The sequence below is a fragment of the Glycine soja genome, chromosome 7 (genome assembly GCF_004193775.1).
Source record: "Glycine soja cultivar W05 chromosome 7, ASM419377v2, whole genome shotgun sequence".
NCBI lineage: Eukaryota > Viridiplantae > Streptophyta > Magnoliopsida > Fabales > Fabaceae > Glycine > Glycine soja.
The window spans coordinates 17,982,366-17,999,002 of NC_041008.1; the positions used below are offsets into that span (position 1 = coordinate 17,982,366).

The 16,637-nt window shown below is 33.4% G+C and overlaps 1 protein-coding gene across 1 annotated transcript; it reads right to left on the minus strand.

Moving 5' to 3' along the window:
* Window positions 1-4,051: 4,051 nt before the first annotated feature.
* LOC114419058 (thylakoid ADP,ATP carrier protein, chloroplastic-like) lies at window positions 4,052-9,402 on the minus strand. Its single transcript, XM_028384656.1, has 10 exons — window positions 9,000-9,402; window positions 8,233-8,289; window positions 6,967-7,029; window positions 6,807-6,863; window positions 6,640-6,723; window positions 6,398-6,466; window positions 6,210-6,322; window positions 5,945-6,114; window positions 4,641-4,719; window positions 4,052-4,480 (listed from the first exon to the last, which is right to left on the minus strand). The coding sequence occupies exons 1-10, from the start codon at window positions 9,339-9,341 to the stop codon at window positions 4,366-4,368; spliced, it is 1,149 nt and encodes a 382-aa protein (XP_028240457.1). The 5' UTR covers window positions 9,342-9,402; the 3' UTR covers window positions 4,052-4,365.
* Window positions 9,403-16,637: the final 7,235 nt, after the last annotated feature.

Below are 16,637 nucleotides of genomic sequence, written 5' to 3' on the forward strand. Positions count from 1 at the left end.
CCTCCTCTTCTAATGGTCCATTGAGAAATGCAGATTTGACATCAAGTTGATTCAAACTCCATTTTCTCAAACTTGTCAATGCTACTATTAATTTCATAGTCTCAATCCTTGCAACTGGAGCATATATCTCATTAAAGTCAAGTCCAGGTTGTTGCAAGAAACCCTTTGCGACCAACCTAGCTTTATATTTTGCAATCTCACCATTTGGCTTCATCTTAGTCTTGTAGACCCATTTCACATCAATGACTCTCTTATTACTTGGTAGATTCACCATCTGCCAAGTTTCATTCTTTTCAATTGACCTTAATTCCTCCACCATTGCTTCTTTCCACTTTGGATTTGAAAGTGCTTGATCAAGTGATATAGGTTCTGATTCTTCCATGAGAACCAAGTGCATTATATCAGTAACATCTTCACACAAGCCTGCAGGGTACAGGGCATAACCTAGCAGTCTCACTGATGGGAATCTTACCCTATCATATCTTCTCAATTGTTCCACATTGTCATTATCCATATTCTCAACATTGTTTTCATTGACATTGTTCACATTATCATCATCTGGAATAGTTGGTTCAGGCACATTCACTTCTTCCTCATCTTCAACTCGGTCACTGTCAAGCTGAATGCTTGTTACTTTACTAGTAGCTTGCTCAGTTGATTCCTTCCAAATCCATTCTCTTGTTTCATCTACAATCACGTCATTACTCACTATTACCTTCTTGTGAATTGGATCATACAGTTTGTAAGCATCAGTGCTATGATAGCCTATCAATATCATTGCTTGTGCTCTAGAATCAAGTTTTCTTCTATTTTGTTCAGGCATATGCATGTAACACAGTGAACCAAACATTCTAAAGTGCTTTACACTTGGTTTCACACCACTCCATGCTTCTTCAGGTGTGATGTCTTCTAGTCTCTTGGTTGGACACCTGTTCAGTATATAAGTAGTTGTATATACTGTTTCTGCCCATAACTTATGTGGAAGATTCTTCTCTCTCAACATACATCTTATCATATTAAGTAGAGTTTTATTTCTTCTCTCAGCTGTACCATTGTGTTGAGGAGTATATGGAGCCATTACTTCGTGAGCTATACCCTCATTTTTACAGAAATCTTCAAACTCATGTGAAGTATATTCACCACCACCATCAATTTTAAGCAATTTAATTGAACTATCACACTTTTTTTCCACTAACAATTTAAATTGCTTAAAAATGCTAAACACTTCACTCTTTTTCTGTATAAGGTAAATCCACATCTTCTTAGTATAGTCATCTATAAAGGACACAAAATAGGAATTACCTCCGATGGATTTGGCTTCAAAGGGTCCACACACATCTAAATGAATGATAGCAAGCTTCTTTGTTGCTCTAGTTGCTATTTCAGACTTGTATGACTTCCTTGGTTGCTTTCCTTCACAGCATTTTCCACATATTTTCTTTGGCTCTTCAATTTGAGGTAAGCCAACCATATTCTTCTTCTACAACATCTTCAAGCTATTGAAGTTCAAATGTCCCATCCTCTTATGCCATTTCCACACTATATCATCTACTTGTGCAACTAGACATTTTTTATCAATAGAGTTCACACCAATCTTGAAAGTTCTATTGCTTGTCATAGACACTTTCAATACTACCTTCTCTTTGCTATCAAAAACTTCTATGTAACTTCCCTTCATATTCATTGAGTAGCCCTTCTCCAGTAATTGCCCCAAACTAAGCAAGTTACTCTTCATTTGTGGAACATAAAGTACATCATTCACTACTACTTTTGTTCCTTCTTCCCTTCTAATGGCTACCTTTCCAATACCTTCTGCAATGACACAGCTGCCATCACCAAATCTAATCTTCCTTCTCACAGTTTTGTCAATTTCACAAAACCATTCTAAATGGCTTGTCATGCGATTAGAGCACCATGTATCCAAGTACCACCATTCTACTCCACCACCTTCAATAACAGTCATCAACACCATCACTTCTTCATCCATTGTTGTCATTAATGCAACAACTTCTTCATCAGAGTCACGAGCTAACTAGGCTTCTTCATTCCTCTTCCTAGGCACTTTAGGATTCACACATTCATCTACAAAGTGGCCCCATTTTTTACAGTTATAGCATTGAATGTGTTCCTTGGATTTCTTCTTTCCCTTGCCATCAGTCTCACCTCTTTTCTTTTGAGATTCTTGCTTGGAATTTCCACCCCCATTCTTGTTACTCTTCCACTTTCCTTTACCTTTCTTCTTCCAAGATTCATTACCACCACTTCCTTTTTTCTGAGATTGTGTAAACAACGCTTTCTCAGATTCTTTCTCATCTTTCTTGACACCATCTCTATTCTTCAATTTCAATTCATGAGCTTCTAATGAACCTATTAATTGTTCCAATTTCAACGTGTCTAGGTTCTTAGACTGTTCAATTGCAGCAACTATATTATCAAATTTGGGTGTTAAGCCCATGATAACCTTTTCAACCTTCATTGAATCAGTAACTGCTTCACCACAACTCTTCATCTGGTTGGTTAATACAGTTAACCTATTCACGAATTGCGCTACTGTTTCAGTTGGTTCCATTTGCAATTGACCTAATTAACGCCTTAAAGCCATCAATTTCACCTTCTTGGTTTGTTTATCGCCGGTGTAAGTGGTTGCAAGAACATCCCAAGCTTCTTTGGCCGTCTCATATCCAATTATCTTTTCCAAGACATTTGAATCTACACATTGATGGAGAAAGTATATCGCCTTGTCGTCTTTCTTCAATTGTTCAGGGTGAGTTGCCCTTGCCGTCTCCGTTGGTGCTGCATCAAGTGGTGTCTCTCCACTGCGAATGACATCAAGAACACCTTGATACCTAAAGACAACCTTCATTTGCATCGTCCATCGTTCGTAATTGTTGTCGTCAAAGATTAGAAATTTTGCATGAATTTGATCACTGATTTTTGAAGTTTCTGCCATGTTTGCCTCGTGCATGGCCGTTGATCGTCTTGCTCTGGATACCAAACTACTGGAATTCAATTGATCACTGTACAATTGATTCTACACTTGAACGTGAGATCTTGAGAGAGGAAAGAAAGCTAATAACAACAGATTTTGTGAATTTGGCAGCTTTTTAAAGAAAGTGAATGCAAAACTGGGAAAGAATTTCGCTAGTATATGAATTGACTTATTACAATGTGTATTTATAACACTTAGGCAAAACTAAACTAATGGTAAAACGTGAAAAAATACCATTACCTAATTACAGTTAAATGAATTTTAACCGTTCACAAAACTAATACACAAAGTCTTCTTAATCGCTAATAGGTCCTACACAAGTTTGTAATTACACAACAATAAAATGAACCAATGAAGACACTGATTTAAGGGTTCAATGGTTCAACCAGAATTAATGAAGTCTAACCAATTTTAATAGAATACTATCTTTTAAAAAAAGTTTATATAATATATTAAGCAATATTAAACAAAAAAATAACATGATATGTAAAAATTCATAATATTAAAAATTAAATTCACTTAAAAGTGTTATTAGTTATAACATATAACAAATGTTACATGTGAAAGCAAATCTAATACATTATATATTTAAGTTCAACAATAACAAATAAAATGAATTAGAAAAAAATAAAATAAAAATTATAATTTTTTGTCAAACTACCAAAACCAGTCCAATTGTCGGTTTTAGTGGTTGTTGGTTCATGAATAGTTAAACTATACACCGTTCCCGTTGAACCGATTGGTCAAAACAAAACTAGTCCAATTGTCGGTTTTAGTGGTTGTTCAAAACAAAACCAGTCCAATTGTCGGTTTTAGTGGTTGTTGGTTTATGAACAGTTAAATTATACACCGTTCCCGTTGAACCGATTGGTCAAAATAAACAATCACGCTGAATAAAAAAATTATTCTGTTACCTATTTATCTTTTATTTTTTTTTTATTTTTTTACAATTGTAATAGAATAAGTTAGGAAAGAGAAAGAATAGGTTGAACCCATTGGCCCCGTTCTGACAACCATGATAAAATCCAATCTGATATCAACATATATGCCAGATGTAGAAGGTAAAGTGAAAAGAGTTTGTAAATAACATTCCTTTCATATTCTATAGCCAAGTAAAACATCCCAGAAAAATTACAGCTAATAATGAATTTCATCAAAAGAATATAGCAATTGCACTGCACAAAGCAAAAACATCCTACAAAATTCTCAGCCAATTGATGCAGAAGCATTGGCAGATGGATAATCATCATCACTATCCGCAAATATAGGCTAAAGTAATACCCACAAATAATGAGAAATTCTATAGTGACTGCATTGATTCCACAAAATTTTCAGGGAGAAAACTGGCTAAAACAATACGAATTTGAAGTTCAATATCATTGATTGTTAGTGTTCTTGTGTTTGATGCGATTTTCCTCTGCAATTGTTTGAAATTCTTTCTCGCTAGCAGAAATTAGGCGCTTAACAATGTCATATGTGGTAAGCTTGATGCTGCAGAGAAAGAAATGGAAGATATAAGAAACTAATGACAAGAAAGCACAAAATTTTATGTGTTAAAAAGGAAAATCTGGATAAGTTAAAGTATATGAGCATTGCTAAAAGGTAAACAGGGTCAATATATCATAATCCAAGTTCTGCAGACAATAGAAACCTGCTGTTAGGAAGGGATTTTAGAGCATTGGGCACAAATCCCCGATACAAACCAGCAACCCCATCTCGTGCCACAATACCTGCATCAACAAAAGTATAAATTTGGTCATTATGCGATCTACAGAAGCATAAAAAAAAATTCCCATTGTTTAAATAAATTCCATTGTTGTGGCTAGCTGATTTTAGTTAGAAGGGAATTGGTAGGACAAAAATTAAATTGTACTTGTCTTCACTGAATGAAGGTACCAAATAACTCCCATAAACTACAAGTAGACATGTTAACTGCATGCCTTAGCAAACATCTACAAAGTTGCCCTCATATGTTATAATACAAATATTCGAATAACTTACCATCAAGTGCACCCTTCCAGCATTTCTTAAAGTACAATAAAACTATTGAGTCATATGACAACCATGATTATAAAAAAAAAAGTGATTTTAAACATATCGGGTAACCTTTCAATGTAAAAAGTAAAGAAAAGCAATTACTAGACAGATAAATACACTGGTTGACCTCAGCCTGTTAAAGTAGCCCTCAGTAAGAGTGTTGATTCTTCCCAATTCACAAACATACAAGGGATCATTTTACAGTCAATTAGTCAAATGATCAACTTTACTGCATTAATCATATAGATTTAGTTAAGAATGGGAAGATTCTTCATATATTGTACTTATTATTCTGCATGTACTTAATGGTATCTTTGATTTAAGGAAGTGAAAGGAGAAAAAAGAGTAGAAAGTGAAATGATTCTATAGATTATTTGGTAGGAAAGAAAGTTAAAAGTTTTCTTTCTTCTTGTTTGATTGTGTAGAAAGTGAATATATATATATATAATGACATAATATCCTTAATGAAAGAGAAAAGTATGTAAAATTAAGAAAAACTTTTAAAAATATTTAAAAATATAAACAGCCTTTCCTTCTCTTTCCCATCTGGTTTTGGATGAATGACAAAAATTACTGAGTTGAATTTTTTTTTTCACTCTTCTTTCACTTTTTAAAACACTCCAAACTGATGGAAGGAGCATATCACATGTTTTTTTCCATCCCATTATAATCTCTCCTTCCAGACTCTAGTTTCAGCCGTTCCAAGCAAAGCATAAAGGAGTAAAAAATTTAAGTCACCAATATGGTGACTTAATTACTGCAGCTACAAACCCAATGCATAATTAATATATTTCCCCTGTAAACTTCTGCATTCTGACGTCAAATAACCAACATAGCTATTTGTAATGTGCATGCAAATCAAGTATCGAGTGACTATATATTGCTGATACTAAAAAGTAAGCAAGGAGCAATCCTCACCTGAAAGAGCATCTAATACTGTCTTATAAGGTGTGCCCTTCAATTGCATCTGTCTTCGCACAGTGTCCAGAGGATAGCATGTAAGTGTAGCAAGAGATGCCGAAAGGACAGCTGTGAGTATAGATGTTTCAGTTCGCTTTTGATATTTCTCAGGCAATGACTTCTTCAATCTGTCATCCATAAAAGTCGGGATGTTTCAATTTCAATGTCCAAATCCAGTGTCTCTCAATTTACTTAAAAGATATAAGATTATTAATAAACTTACAAGTCAAAAACACAAAAGTTCACTGCAATATAAGGAGCTATTGCAATTAGAGAAGGCCCAAGGCCACGATAGAAAGATGCAAATCCTTCCTCCCTTAGCATGCTTAAGGCAACCTGGAGAAGCCACAATATGGTTCATGTTCATTCTTCACAGAGGCAGATTTTGCATAAATACTAAATCAGTTATACCTCTGACATGGTCCGATAACCAGGTTCAACAGCTAATCGCAATCTTAGAACGTCTAATGGGTAAGTTATCTACATGGATATAATACAACATTAGATACATAGATGGATAATTGGACATGTTAGTAAAAGAAATGAGCAAGATATAAAGAGATGTCAGCTGAATTATATAAATATGTGCATCAAAATATAAGAACAACACAAACCAATGAAACCATACAAGCATGAGTCCTTGAATTACTTACAAAAGTGGATGTCATTCCAGCAAAAGCACCTGCTGCAAGTCTTCCTGCAACAGAGAGCTCGCCATTCTCTCCCTTGAATATTTTCTGTGAGTTCAAAAAGTAGATATTCAGACATGAACAGGTAATATTTGCTATTAGAACTTCTGATACAATAATTAGGGGTTAACCTTATAAATTTCATAAGCAAAAAGCTGGACAGCACTGTAAGGTACAACTCGAATCACCTGGAATATTAAAGAAGAAACACTAACACAAATGAAAAGACTGGTCAATATTATGTGATATAAATACAGAAATACCAATACATTCTTTCCTTATTGTACAGACCTGAGGGAGGTTGCCCTTCCAGTAACCTTGAATACCTTCTTCTTTCCCTATAACTGCTATGGCCTGCAATTTATATGATGTAAGATCCAAGAAAAAATAAACATGCAATAAGTAAATAGAAATCCTTAATAACATGAGTTAACTAGTGAAGAAATTAAGCCATTACTATTACTGAGGCAGAAGTCTTTACAGACAGAGCTAGACAATTTCTTTACTAGAAGATGGCTACATTACTAGACAGCAGAATTATCAATTACTAGCTAGAGACATGCAGCCAAATATGTATAACATTTACAAATACAATTGACATCATGCAACCATTTTGTTACACTTTCAACTAAAAAGGAATTTCACCAATTGGTAATAGATACAATATTTAATCAAGAGTCAAGACAATGGAGTCTATCAAGAAGGTACAGAACTCCTTGGCATATCTCCTGCAATTCCTTCTCTGCTGCGTGCCTTTCATTTTTTTATTTCAAGTTTGTTAAGTGTAGAACCATTCTGTGTTTTACTCAACAGTTTTAGATTTTGTAATAGTTGGTTTTATGCCATGATATCAAATCCACTATAACCACAGGGTCCAGTTTGATCCTTCTCCTCATTCTTCTAAATTTATAAGAGAAAACTAAATTTCAGTGCAAAGTAGGGTGGGTCATTGTTCACACTTAAAAGCCCAATGAGTTCTTGGGCAAGGAGACATGTAATATAAAAAACATTCTTATGCTTTATCCAACAAATTAAGCTTTTGGGATAGTTGGTTCATGATGAAGTGGTTGGAGGGGAAGATAACTCCTAAAAGCTAGAATTCTCTTATGTTCTAAACAACACAACAGCACTCCCCATGAATGATGAGATTGAAAGAGACAAGAACCTATTCTTGCAGCCTCATCTTGTACCAATCGCTTGAGAAACCATTTTTTGTAATCAATAAAATTTGATATACAAATTACAAAACTTCATCTCTTACAGTCTGAGATAGTGATATTTTTTCTTTTAACTCATCCATACATCTTTTAAAGGTATATATAATGAAGGTATAAGTAGCTGTCAGTAAATAGCCTAGGTATTAGCATAATATTTGCTCATGGGACCATATCATATCAGGTAAGTGAATAATAACAAATTACCCTCCCACATCCCAATTCATAAAGCAAGTCATGTTTTAGACCAAAGGAAGAGTGTATAAGAAGCTCCAAAGCAGATTATATCACACAAACAATCAACACTTAACAAAATAAGATGGAAAAGATTGAAGAACATCACCTCAATGAAACTTATTGCCTTCTTAGCACTATCTTGCCCAAGACGCACACCATGAGTCTGCAAATACATAGTGAGTGCTCAGATTACACTAATTAGAAACTTGCCTGCCACATATTTTGATTAGGATTATTATACACATACACCTGCTCTCTATTCCACCTCATTTTCTTTCTATTACTCCCTTCCTTTCTCATCACATCATTTATTTTCTCTCTCTACTTTTTTTCTTTATATCTCTCTTCTTTCCACTCCAATCTACCTCAAAATGAGGTTGACGTTAAATATTTTCCTTTTGATTACAAAAGGGTGTTTGGATTATTTTTTGTCTTCCCTTTTAGTCATCGTGTTATCATTCCCATCTTATTTTCATTTCGTTTTACATTCCCAACATTTTGCAAAAGAGACAGTCAGAACAAAATTTCCTTGCTTTCAACATTTGGTTAATTACTCATTTGTGAAATCCCTCTGTAACATTATGGTCATAAGCTTTTCAAATAGCAAAATAAATTCAATCCAAACACGCCTTAACATTAATTTCCAGTAGCAAGCTATTTAAACTAAAAAAAAATATGCCGAGACATTGACTATTTTTTTTTTAAAAAAAATCCATTTAAACGGTGCGTTTGAGTCGTAATTACAATTAGCAAGTTATCGAAGTTCAGTTACAAGTTTGCTAGGAAGTAGTTTCTGCAAGTACAAGTTCAGTTGGTTACCGTTAGTTTATATGTAAGAAAAAAAATAGTGCTATATAGCGGCATTTTGTGCACCTGCATGAGGAGCTTGATGCGGTCGAGCGGCGCGGTGACGGTCTTGGCGGCGGCGCCGGCGATGGCTCCGGCGGAGAAGAGAGCGGCGTCACGGGGCACGATGGCGAAGGCGGCGAGGGGGTTCTTGAAGAGCTGGGACGGCGTGGGCATGAAATCGTGGTGCAGTTTGGGCTCCGCCACGGAGACGGAGGCGAATTTAGAGCCGCCGGTGGCGGTGGCGAAAGTGAGGGTGGTGGTGGTGTTGCGACGGAGGCGGGGCTGAACGGCGTCGTATTTGAAGTGGGGAATTTTGCGCCACGAGAGTGTGGCTCTCTCCTCTGTGGGGGACGCGGAAATAGGCATTATTGGGAGAGGAGATAAGGCGCTCAGGGAAGAAATGGTGGGTGATGACCGATGAGTTTAAAAAACACAGACAATCCCTTGTTTTATTTTAAAATAATCATCATAAAAGGAAAATATAAGTTTTATTTCATGTAAAGATTTGGCATGGGATGTGGAGAAAAAATAAATAAACTTAGATGCTCTTAATTGTTATTTTGCCTCAATAAAACTAGTTAAAATTTAATTAATATTTGATAATTGGTAATTGAAAACTTTTAAATTATCTTATTAAATTATATTTTAAAAAGATAATAAAAAAATTTAAAAATATATTTTAAAGATAAAAAGTAAAATATAAAAATTAGAAATTAGTGTTTAAAAAATATTAGAAATTATTAAAAAAATATATGTTTATTTAATAATTAAACAAGTTTTTCAGATGATAAAAAAATAAAAAAAAAACTTAAATCACTTGCTGAACTTAACATTTATCTTCATTTATTTTTTAAAATCTTAATTTATATATATATATATATATATATATATATAATGTTATGAATTTTTTTAAATGATAAATATCTGTATTTTGTTATTATACTACTTGAACTTGATAAATATTTAAATTTGATAATCGAATCTGATTACAAGATTCAATGATATGATACTAATGAATTATTCACCCAGAAGATCGAACATATTTCAAAATCTGATATAAAAATAATATCATTATAGAAAATTATTATTCTGTGATTATTATTAATTTGTACTCATTTTTCATTACTTTAACTAATGTGTAAGTGTGGGAAAATCTCCCTTTTTAAATATTATACCTAAATTATATGATGTTAAACTTAAACTACTTTTCAAAAGAATATCGATCAATTTCGGGCTTAGAAAATAAACACTTTCAAATGTTTTTTCGCACTAACTAATGAATTATAGTTTGGACATTAATCAGTTAATCAAATTTCAAAATCTTTAACTTTATATACACAATATTTATGTAATTTGAGTGTTGCTGTTCATCTTTCTGTCTTTCGTTTCTCTTTTTTTTTTTTTTGTGCAATTTTGGGGTTAAGGCCCCCAAGAGAATCCACGTGCGAAAGAAATCGAAGCTACATCAACAATAGCAGCTAAATGAATAAAGTTAGGATTAAAATCATAATTTTGTTAGTAGGATTCACACCCACAATTTCATTAATTACAGTAACATTTCAAATATCTTTAAAACTTATGTATTATCATATCATTTTTTTAATCATTGACGATCACATACCAATTGTTTCATTGATTTTTCTCTTTAAATTAATTTAACAAACTATTCATGATTAATTAGATAATAAAAATATGATTTTGTAGCATCTTTTTTTAATGCAATTATATGCAAAGGCATCAGAATAAGAAAAGTAATCCCATTAGTATCTCAGCCGACACTATCGATCATATGCAGTATACTATACTAATATTATGGTGCAACATCAACTTTAATTATATTTTTAAGAGAAACAATTTAAAGCATTTATGACTAATGTCATGTTGCTTAATTTCAAGAGGCTAAAATCATCATTTACACCGACACTTGTTAATTCACAATGCTTGGAATATAGTAGATGGAAAAAAATGCATTTATTAAGAAAATCTTATCTTAAATAATTAATAAGTTTAAAATAGCTTTATGGATAATATTTTTTACTGTTTAAGTCGATTATAATAGAGTTTATGCATAATGATATGTAACCCAACACTTCATCTTTTTGTCTATACGATCGCAATTTCATTATGTTTGTTTATAATAAATTTAGATAATTGCTTTTAGTGGAAGGTGGTTTATAAAAAAAAAAAAAAAATTAAGGGTACGTGAAAGTGGATTGAACTATATGCTAAATTTTATAAGTTTAAAATTCATCTATTTCAGACATTTAATTAGACTTAAGTCTGATTTATCTATTCAACTATTTTTTTTATAATACAGTATAAACCTTTTTTGGGATCAGGCTTGTGTTTTCTTTTTTTTTTTTTCTTTTAAAAAAAAGGGGGATCAGGCTTATGTGTTGTCCTGAAAGGTTATTTAATAACTTAGTCGTAAAAAATTTCAAGCTAGTTAAAAAAAACATACATATATTATGGAGGGACATTATCATCAGCCTGAGATCATGAGCTGTTTCTGGTGATAATTAAAATTGCGTGTCACTCTTTCTCTTCGAGTTGAAGTAGTGGATCTTGTGTGCTCAACATTAATAATTAGCACCCCTCAAACCATCATTACCTCTTGTACAATATGCATCTGGGAATATATCTATAGATTCATAATAATAAAAAAGTGAATTAGTTAAAAATGTCTAGAAATAACATTATGGAAGCTAGTTTTTAAAATGCAATTCAACATTTTGAAAACTAGTTTCAGGAAGATTATTTGTGAACAGTAAAAAAAAGTGGCTCAATGCACCAAACGAAAAACGAGGAGTGGGGTGGTGGCAATAGGTCTCTTTTTTTAAAGTTGACATAGTTGCATATTGAGTGGCAAATTTACGAAGGAGGGTTGGTTTTAGAAACAATTTACACAATGGGGTCTCATTTATAACAAATTACAGGGGGGGTTCGTTTTTTACGTGGGTGCCGTCATTGACACTGGCGGGAAGCTTGAACCGCTAGTGCCAATGGCGGGATAGGGGCTGACTAGGAGAGAAGGGGAGGGGTGCCGCCATTGCTGCTGGCGGGATGGGAGGGGATAGGAGAGAGAGAGGGTGTCCCGCCCTTGGAGCTGGCGGGATAGGAGAGAGAGAGGGTGTCCCGCCCTTGGAGCTGGCGGGACAGGAGAGAGAGGGTGTTCTGAGGGATGTCGCCACTGGGTTCTGTGGGATAGGCTACTGTGGGTTCACGTTCAAGCTTTGCACCCATGGTTCACGTGTTAGCTAGCTTTGTTTCAGTTCTGAAAAGCTGCACCTAGGGTTCACGTTATGGTCTGCACCTTGCAATATGTTTAGCTTTCAGGTTCTGAAAAGGCTATACTATATAGCATCTTAACGTTAAAAAAATTTGAACGTTGGGGTTGGGATTTAAGTTTTCAGCTATAAAAAAAAAATGTTCAACTCATTCTTTACGCTTACACAGCTTACTTTGCTTTCTCTTTCTTTCTTCTTCTTGAGATTGAGAGATTATTGTGTTTGTGTTCTTCTGTGCATTCATCCTTCAAGTGTGCTTCAAGTGCCCTTAAATTCCTGGTATATATTTTTAAAGTAAATATACTAATATATATTATAAGTTTAAGTTAGTTAGTATTAGTATTAACAAATATTCTAAGTTAGTTAGTATGTAAATAGTAGATTAGTTATTATTAACAAAAGTTCTAAGTTTAAATTAGTTCGTATGAGTAGCTATTGTGTTATTATTTTTTACTTATTAATAAATATTCCAATGTTAGATTAGTTAGTATGAAAATATTATTTGGTTAGGTTAGTTAGTATGAAAATATTATTTGGTTAGTTAGAATTAAAATTTTATTTAGTTATTGTTATTGTATATATTGTTAGATGTTATTTGGTTATTGTATATAATATTTTAGTATTAGTAGTAATTACAACATAGCATAGAATATTATTATTAATTTTTTTTATCAAAGAATGAGAATTTTATTATGAATTCTAGAAATATCTGTAAAATAAAATATATTCTAACTCAAGAAATATAAAGTTTTCTAAAATAATTATTCTTTCTTATCAACTTGTTTCAATTATTTTTCTAAATTTATTTTATTTGTATACTACATATGTTTATATGTTGTATAGAATCTAAATTAATTGTATTCTTAATTATTGGTAGAATTAAAATATATGATGCAGGGGTTGACAAACTAATTATTCTTATGAGTTTTAAATAAGAAATTATTTTATAACTTAATCTCTCGTAAAAAAATTGTATGAGTAAGTATAATTGAAAAGAATATTATATATTTGTTTAGTTAGTATAAAAATATTACGTGTATATATATTTAGTTGTTGTGTATATTCTTAAATTTTATACATGTGATATTAGCTTTGTAGTATTAGGTATATATTTAGATGGATGATAGTTTAGTCTAATAAATATATATACATGGATGATACTTTAGGATGAGATACATAATATTAGATTTTTTAGTATTAGGCACAAGTTAATATTAGCTTTAGGTATATATTTATAAATTTTAGACACACCTAAATTTTTAGTTTTTGTAATATTAAATATTTGACACTTAAATAAATAATTGTAATATTAGACACTTGACACACGTAAATTAATCTTTTTAGTATTATAATTTTGTATTTTAAATAAATGAGTTGATAATTTAATATTATTTGAGTTAATTATTTTTTAGTTAGAATGGTATATATATTATTTGTTAGTTTTAATTTGTACGTTAATATTATTTGTTTTAGAAAATTTAAGTGATTAAATATATGATACATTGTACATTATTATTATTATTTTTGTATATATATTATTGAAATGATTTTTTGCATTTCAATATTTGTTTGTATTATAAATAATTTGTTAGTCCATATTTTATTCAATTATTTATTTGTTAATTGTAGAAAAAAAATTACTAATAAATTAAAGTTTTCTTCACATATATTTTAATTTATTAATAGAATATATTAAAAATTGCCCAGTTTGATTTTTTACAAATTTATTGTTATATATTTAAAGTTTACTAATAAATTAAAGTTTTCTTCACATAATTTAATATTATTTTATTTTGCAGCAGCAATGGCATGTTCATCATCATCTTCATCACATATTAAATTAAATCTGGCCCCATCGATACTGATGTATTATGGATGCAACCTAAGCATGTTTCAGAACATGTTTGGAATGGGGAAGAAGAAAGGAAATTACATATCAGACGAGCTGTCCCCACGTATCAAGGGGAAGAACAAATTCCTGAGCAAATTTTTCCTTTTCTTCTACAATCTGGTTTCGCCTGGATTATCAAGATGGGGTACTTAAAAATAAATGCCTCATTAATTAGTGCTCTGATAGAAAGATGGAGGCCGGAAACACATACCTTTCACATGAGATGCGGAGAATGTACTATTACTCTCCAAGACGTCTCTGTATTGTTAGGTATAAGTGTGGATGGCTTACCATTAATCGGTCCAACAAATCTTGATTGGGCTGATTTATGTGAGGAATTATTGGGAGTCAGACCACAAGAAGATGAAACTAGAGGTAGTGTGGTTAAATTAAGTTGGCTGGCTCACCATTTTGATCAAATTAATAATGACGACGACGAAGAACAAGTACGAAGGTTTGCCCGTGCATGGATACTGAGATTTATTGGAGGTGTCTTGTTCGTTGACAAAACCAGTAACAGAGTTTCGATAAGGTACCTTCAATTTTTACGTGACTTTGAAGAATGTGGCAGATATGCATGGGGAGCTGCCGTACTTAGTTTTCTATACAGAGAGATGTGCAGTGCCACCGATTATAAAACTAAATCAATCGGAGGTATGTGCATCTTACTACAATTGTGGGCATGGGAACGATGTCCCACCTTGGCTCCAAAGAGGACTCCTTCCCAAATAGAAAATACACCACTAGGGCACAAGTCAGTCATTTTTAACAGCGTCTTTCATTTTAATAGAATAAATGGTTTTAGGGTATATTAAATTTTATTCTTTGTAGGTGGCTGCGACGTGGAAACCAACATATCGGCAATGATGATGTGAAAGTTTTTCATCGCAAGTTCGATATTATGAAACGTCATGAGGTAAGAACCATGATATTGTATTTGTAAAATAAAAAATTATATGTCTTATTTTACTACAATGTTCACAACTATGTTGTTATATGCAGTTTGTGTGGGAGCCTTACCCATCAACCGTTATGTCATTGTTGCCTCCCGTTTGTTTAGTCAAAAGTCTCGCGTGGTACGTGGTGGTGCCATTAATTTGTTTCCAAGTTATTGAGTGGCACCAACCGGACAGAGTCTTGAGACAATTTGGGATGCAGCAACCAGTTCCAGAGTCTCCTTCACAACCCCTAAACATTCATGGCATAACATTAAAGGGGAAACATGACGAAAATTGGGGGCAATTGTTCGCCCCAATGATTCAGCAGTGGAATAATCGCCATGCATTTAGGGTCGACACTTATCCCCGACAAGAAGGCCTATTGAGTTTTAACTCGGACTACATGGTCTGGTATAGGCGAAAGACAAAGATGTTTGTTGACCCAGAAAATGCAAAGACGGCTACATTGGTATTTTTTAATTTTTTTCAAATTTTAACTTGAACTTTTATTTAATGATGGCCATTAATTTTCTTACCCTTATAAATGCAGGGTGAAGTTGCGGAGGCATTACAATACATGGTGTCTCCTCAAGGGAGGAAAACATGCACATTTGATGATCTCGTGCCTTATGTGGAAAAAATTACAATTTTATCCGAAGAGCAAGAGAGAGTCACTGAGCCAGTGTCACATGGTCCCGCATCAGAGCGTCAATTTTCCGCACAACAGTTTCACATGCTTCAGTCAAGTATTGAAACTCAGGGGATAGACAGAAGAAGGGACACTGTTGAAGCGGAAGAATATTCCCAACAAATGGCGGAGCGTGGCCATGGAATGTATTACACGCCACAAACATTTGCTCAGTATCCAACACAGATGTATCAGTATCCTTTTCAGGGTCATGACACTGATACTTCTGCAACCCAGCAATCGTTCGATGGTTTTGCGGAAACACAAGCTCATATTTCATGGCCCACAATGACCCCTTCACAGCAATATCATGGGCCAATTCCAACACCTAATGCCCCGTTAGGAACACAATGGAATGTACTGGGACAAATACCTAATACGGGTGACTTATTCGGTGTTGATTTGCGTCACGCATTTTCTGCGGAGGCTGACGAAGAAGAAGCGGGGAGGCATCGGGGCAGAAGAAATCCTAATCGCCAAGCACGAAGATGGGATCGACCATGTGGCACATCCTCACGGCATGACGGACACCAAAATGAATGATTTGCATGTCTCCGTTGATTAAGGCTTTGTTGTATATTTGTAATTTGACATTCATGGCGTAATGTATGATATTCAGTTTATTAAGGCTTACTTATGGATAGAATTTATGTCGCGTATCAAACTATAATAATCACTAAACCCTAAACCAAATAACAAAGGTAGCCAAAAGGAAAAAACTAATGTTTCTAAGTAACGATGAACTTCAATGTGAACTAAACCCTAACCCATAAAACATAAAAAGTATCCCATAACCCTTAAATATGAAACACTAACCCTAACCTATAAAATATAAGCACTTAGCCCTAAACTATTCCG